At 44.8% G+C, this 6,000-nt stretch overlaps 1 protein-coding gene across 2 annotated transcripts in view; it reads left to right on the top strand.

Annotated features, from left to right (window-relative positions):
- Nucleotides 1-4,478: 4,478 nt before the first annotated feature.
- Nucleotides 4,479-6,000, top strand: part of RNF168 (ring finger protein 168) — a 40,668-nt gene continuing 39,146 nt past the window's right edge. For both annotated transcript variants that reach the window (XR_014326239.1, XM_082840142.1), the window contains exon 1: nucleotides 4,479-4,916. Coding sequence is in view for 1 of the 2 variants with exons in the window: in XM_082840142.1 (XP_082696268.1) it covers nucleotides 4,616-4,916 (301 nt within the window). In the remaining variant the exon portion in view is untranslated. The remainder of the gene's footprint in view (nucleotides 4,917-6,000) is intronic.

The following is a 6,000-nucleotide window of genomic DNA, read 5'->3' as shown; positions in this document are numbered from 1 at the left end:
TTCCAGGGCTTCCCTGGTGGCGCAGTGGTGGAGAGTCCACCTGCCGATGCAGGGGACACGGGTTCGTGCCCCGGTCCAGGAAGATCCCACATGCCGCGGAGCGGCTGGGCCCGTGAGCCATGGCCGCTGAGCCTGCACGTCCTGAGCCTGTGCTCCGCAACGGGAGAGGCCACAACAGTGAGAGGCCTGCGTACCGCAAAAAAAAATAAAAAAAATAAAATAAAATAAAATATTCATTTCCAATATATATTGCTAAATGGAAAAAACGGGCAAAAACAAACATATACGCTACTATATCTATAAACTTCATAAACTTCTTCTGGAGAAATACATTAAAAAGTGGTAACATTGGTTTTCTTAGGGAAGAAAACTGAGAAGCTAGGGATCAAATGTAGGAGGAAGTCATTTCAATGTTAATCTATTTGTACTTTTTGAATTTTGAACCATGTGAATGTATGTACTAAAAGCAATAAATAAATAAAACATCTAATATATTTTGTATGTTGATGTGCATTTTCTCTCTAGTACAGTTCCATAGTTACTTGTACTAGAAAGGGAATTCTCACACACTTACCATATATTTATAATTAAAAATAAATTTATTTATTTGGCTGTGCCAAGTCTCAGTTGTGGCATGCGGGACCTTCGTTGCCACGTGTGGGATCTTTAGTTGCGGCATGCGAACTCTTAGTTGCAGCATGTGGGATCTAGTTCCCTGACCAGGGATCGAACTCATGCCCCCTGCACTGGGAGCGTGGAGTCTTAGCCACTGGACCACCAGGCAAGTCCTATTTATAATTTTTTTTTTTTTTTTTTTTGCGATACGCGGGCCTCTCACTGCTGTGGCCTCTCCCGTTGCGGAGCACAGGCTCCAGACGCACAGGCTCAGCGGCCATGGCTCATGGGCCCAGCCGCTCCACGGCATGTGGGATCTTCCCAGACCGGGGCATGAACCCGTGTCCCCTGCATCGGCAGGTGGACTCTCAACCACTGCGCCACCAGGGAAGCCCTATAATATTTTTTGAATAAATGCCATGCACTAGGTAGTGCGAATAACAGAAACATTTTAAAATGTGGATCCTGCCCTACAGGTAAAAGTTAAACACTGATGCTTTATTTGGGAGGTACAAATTCAGGACAACCAGAATGAGTAACACTTTGGAAGGCTGTTATGTAGAGAAGGATGAGAAGTAATACAAGATGATGTGTTACCTTGCTGGCTCCTCCTTGACAATAGGTTGCTTGCTAGATCCATGCACTCAGTCTTGTCCTTCTCCAGACACATTGTTTAGAGACACCATGCCAAATAAAAAAAGAGAGAGAGAGAGAAACCATGTGTTGGAAGTGTTACTGAACCAAACTTGGTCTGTTTGCCCGCCATGCAGCAAAGCCAACCTACTGACATGGGGGTGTGTTGAAGGAAAGTGCAGCGTTTATTGCAGGGCACCAAGCAAAGAGAACGGGCAGCTAGTGCTGGAAAGACGACAGGAACTCCTCTGTGGCTTCCAGAGAAGGGTTTTAAAGGCAACTTTTGATGTGAGGGTTGCAGCTCACGGATTTTCTTTTGATTGGTTGGTTGTGAGGTAACAGGGTGATGTTTCCGGAATCTTAATCATCAACCGATTTCTACAAGTTTAGGGTCTAGTGCTTGTGATCAGCATGTAGTCACCATCCTCCACCTGGGTGGGGTGAGCCTTAATTTCTTCAGAACAACTCAAAAGATATACATCAGATCGTTTTGTACATCCCTTGAGAAGGAACTAGGAGTGTTTTATCACTGAAGTACTGTTTAACCTATTATTAATTTTTCTACTCGGCTGCTTTTCCTTTGTTTCTGCATTTCCTCCCTTCCCTAATTTGTAACGGCTTGAGTCTGCTCTTTGGAACTCAGAGAAGGGCTAGGAAACAAAAGCCTTTGTTTCCTACAAGAAACAGGAAACATGGAGGGGCCTTTGTAGCCAGAAGGGCCCTGCAGGGTCCTGCTTGGTTTCAATCCCCCCTTTTCTTTGATACTCCTCAATCCTACTGGAACAAAAAAGGGAATAAAGTTTTCTACAGAGAGGTTAATCATAAACTTGGCAGGGAAACTCGATTTTAGAGGGGCTTGGTTTCAATAGGAAGAAGGAAGGAAAATTTCTCTGTTGTGCTCACAAAGTCTACTGTTTTCAATTGGTCAAAATTGGCTCTGTGGGGAGTGACCCCCTCATACTTCCAGGATGCATCATCTAAGCCCTCCTAGCAGCCACTGGGAAGCCAGTGACTGCATTGTTCAGTGCAGTGTTTCACAGGATCCCAGAAGTGGCAGGAGAAGCCAGAGATTCCAGAAATGCAACTGGTCAGCCCCAGGCAGAGGAAAGGACTGTGGGTCCGCAAAGTAAACGAGGCCAGGGAAATCTGAGGAAGCACATAAAATGTATCCATTACACAAGACACAGGTACCGGAAAATAGAAATCAAAATGCAAGAGTTAAAATAAGATTACAAAAAACCCCATAATCACTAGGCAATATACAAATGAGTGAGTTCAGAGGAGGGGTATCATTGTGTGGTGGAGAAATATCTCCTAGAGGAAGTGCCTTGAACTGATCCTTGAAGGAGGCAAAGCCATGAAGCAACTCATTTAGGATGAACTGAGATTTCAAGCAATGGCCCCAAAACACAAGATTTGTATGACAGTGAATAGATCATAACTGAATGTTTAAAAGAATAATAGGAGATTCCACAGGAAAAGGAGGTTGGGATCACATTAGGGAGCCTGGAATTAAGGGATTGATACTATGGACAACTGGATGACAACCAGTTTTTTGAACTCGAGTTAAAAAAAAAACGAAACTTCCAAAGCTCTCTAGAAAGGATCCACACCTCCTAGTTTTGCCTTCATCTGTAAACCACTCATCTCCAGCACCTAAATAACCTCAGCAAACCTAAAAGACCTTAATGACTATTTACATGCACAGTGACTTTCTTTCCTCTTCGTCCACAGCTATTTAGCATTTCCTCAGAAAACTCAGACCTGTTTTTTTTCCAAAAATTTTAAAATTGAGGTAAAACACACATAACATAAAATTCACCACCTTAACCATTTAAAAAATTTTTTATTATTTTTTTAAGACTAGTCAAGTGCAGTAGTGAGAACCACCTTAACCATTCTTATGTGTACAGTTCAGCAGTATTAAATATTTACATTCATAAAATTGTGCAACCATCACCACCATCCGTCTCCAGAACCTGTAAAACTGAAACTCTATATCCATTAAATAATAACTCTACTTTGTCCCTATGAAGCTTGGTTCTTAAGTACTAGAGATCACAGTCTTTATATAATCCCCACCGTTTTCTTAGCCAAAATCTACTTTTTCATACAACTCAATTCAGTAGGATCAGTTGTCAGTAAAAGGACTCAATACCAAAGTAGAAAAACTTATTCCAAAAGCATAAAAAGATGAAATATTTTCCTTTTGACTTCCTTTGTAATTCTGACTGCTCTAGACTGAAATTTAACAATAAAGTAGTTAAGCCCAGGATCGTGGCAGCAGCACCAAAGTTTGTTTCCCAAGTGCCTGTTAAACTGCAGCAAGTTTGTGGATTCTCTGACCACAGCCTTTCTCGGAGACGCTTTTCCAAGAACTTTGGAAAGCGACCTAAGAGGCTTAGTTACAAACTAACGAAAACAGAAGTGTATTCTGAGGAGTACTGAGGAAAGAATTTTTTAAACTACTATTCGGTTTTTAGTTTGTTTTGAGGTTTCCCATTTTCTGCCCAGAGACTAACCTTGCGACACTGCCGGGCTTCCGCAGCCTCCGGAAGCAAGAATCACGCGGGAAAAGTGGAGCCGCAGGGGTTGCGACGCAAGGGGAGGGCCCTCTCCCGGGGGCGGGGCGGGCGGCGCGCGCGCAGGCCCGGAAGTCCCTCCCGGCCAAATGTTAGCCGTCTCTGCTCTTGGTCGGTTCTGTAAGGTGGGAGGGGCCGTTTTGGCGGGCAGCTGTGACGTCACTAGCCCTTGTCGGTTTGCTACAGCACTGCAGCCAAGATGAGGCTTTCTGGCTGACCGAAGAAAGGCGAGGGGTGGACTCAGAGCCCCGGGAAATGCTCGCTTGCGGCCCCACAGCAGCGGTAAGACTGGAGTCCCGCTCCAGCAGAGCCCGGCGTCCGGGGGGAAGCAGCGTTCTTTCTCGAGCGGTGGCCTGGTGGTTGCGCGCCTAGGCGGCCTCGGGCTTGGCTGCCTGGAACTAAGAGAGCATCCTCACCTGGTAAGAGGGAGGAGGGGAACTTGGTGCGAGCCTCCTGCGGCGCCAAAGAGCCAGAGCCCACCGTTCTCCTTGCCGCAGCGGTTGTTAACGCCTGGGAGCAGCCAAGGTTCATTTGTTTTTTTTTCGGATGTTTGTCTTGAACATGGACAAATACACCGTCTTCCAGGGTCGTACTGTTTACCTTGCCAGCAGAACATCTTTTTACTTCAAGACGTTTGATACTCCCAATCTCTGAATTCTGGTAGGCTGCTGAGCATAATATTTAAACACAAAACTGTTAATTTGCTTTTTCCTTACTTGGGCTGGAAATACGATTCTTTCTCTTTCAGGTGTTGGATGTTGAATATGCCTTATTAGCATATTAAAATGGCTGTACCCAAAGACGCCATCCCTTCCTTGTTGGAATGCCAGTGCCAGATCTGTGTGGAAATCCTAATTGAGCCTGTGACACTCCCTTGTAACCACACGCTCTGTAAACCATGCTTCCAATCGACTGTCGAAAAGGCAAATTTGTGCTGTCCCTTCTGTCGCCGCCGGGTCTCTTCTTGGACTCGGTACCATACCCGAACAAATTCTCTTGTCAATACGGAACTGTGGGAGATAATTCAAAAACACTATACAGAGGAATGCAAGCTTAGAGCCTCTGGGCAAGAATCAGAGGAAATTGGTGAGTAAAACCCAGCGCGTTTGTTATCTAAAATCAAAAATCCTTTTAAAAGCCAATCACCACTAATCCAGTTTTTTAAATTAATTATTTTTTGGCTGCGTTGAGTCTTCGTGGCTGCGTGTGGGCTTTCTCTAGTTACCGCGAGCGGGGGCTGCTTTGTGTTGGGGTGCACGGGCTTCTCATTGCAGTGGCTTCTCGTTGCGGAGCACCGGGCTCTAGGCACGCCGGCTCTAGAGCACAGACTCAGTAGTTGTGGTGCGCGGCCTTCGTTGCTCCGCGGCATGTGGGATCTTGCGGACCAGGGGTCGAAAGGGATCGAATCCGTGTCCCCTGCATTGACAGGCAGATTCTTAATCACTGCGCCACCGGGGAAGCCCCTAATCCATTTTTTAAAAGAATAAAACAGAAAGCCCGGTTAGTGTTTGTCTAAATTTTTCAGGGGTATTTGGGTTTTATGGGTCCCAAAATGTTGATTAAGGTCAGTGGCACGATTTTGTTCATTGTCACAGCGCAGGCTGTATTCAATTGATATTTGCTGGATTAAAAATGAAAAGAAAAAACCCAGAACAAAAGAATTGCCTGCTAGAGTCTTAAGTCATGTGAAAAGTTATATAGTCACAGATGAGCAGTAGTGTAGTATAGCAACAGCAGAAGTAAGGAAACTAGTGGATTCTTGTGTTAATATCTTTTTCACTTTAAATTACTTTCTCTAACTTACTTGCCGTGCATCGCCATTCATTTAATTCTTCAGCTTGCAAGTGTTACAGTATACAAGCTCTCTCTGCTCCCTGGCGACAGGCCAATAAATCAGAGACGAGGTGTTGAGGAAAGGAATACGAGTTTATTTGGAAAGCCGACAGACCAAGAAGATAGCCGACTAAAGTCTCAAAATAACCATCTTACCGGGTTTGGATGCCAGTTTCTTTTATAGCACAGAGAGGGGGAGGAGATGAGGAAGTAAAGTAAAAAAGCCATAAATTTTGCAAATATCCCAGATGTTTCCTTGAGCAAAGGCACTTTGGTTTAACATTCAGGCAGAGAGGCAGGGTTCCCCCAGGCAAGCCATTATGTGTAGACAGTATCC

This window comes from Leucopleurus acutus (genome assembly GCF_964270905.1).
Source record: "Leucopleurus acutus genome assembly, chromosome: 5".
NCBI lineage: Eukaryota > Metazoa > Chordata > Mammalia > Artiodactyla > Delphinidae > Leucopleurus > Leucopleurus acutus.
The sequence above is the reverse complement of the archived record's forward strand: the minus strand, read 5'-3'. Positions and strand labels throughout refer to the sequence as shown.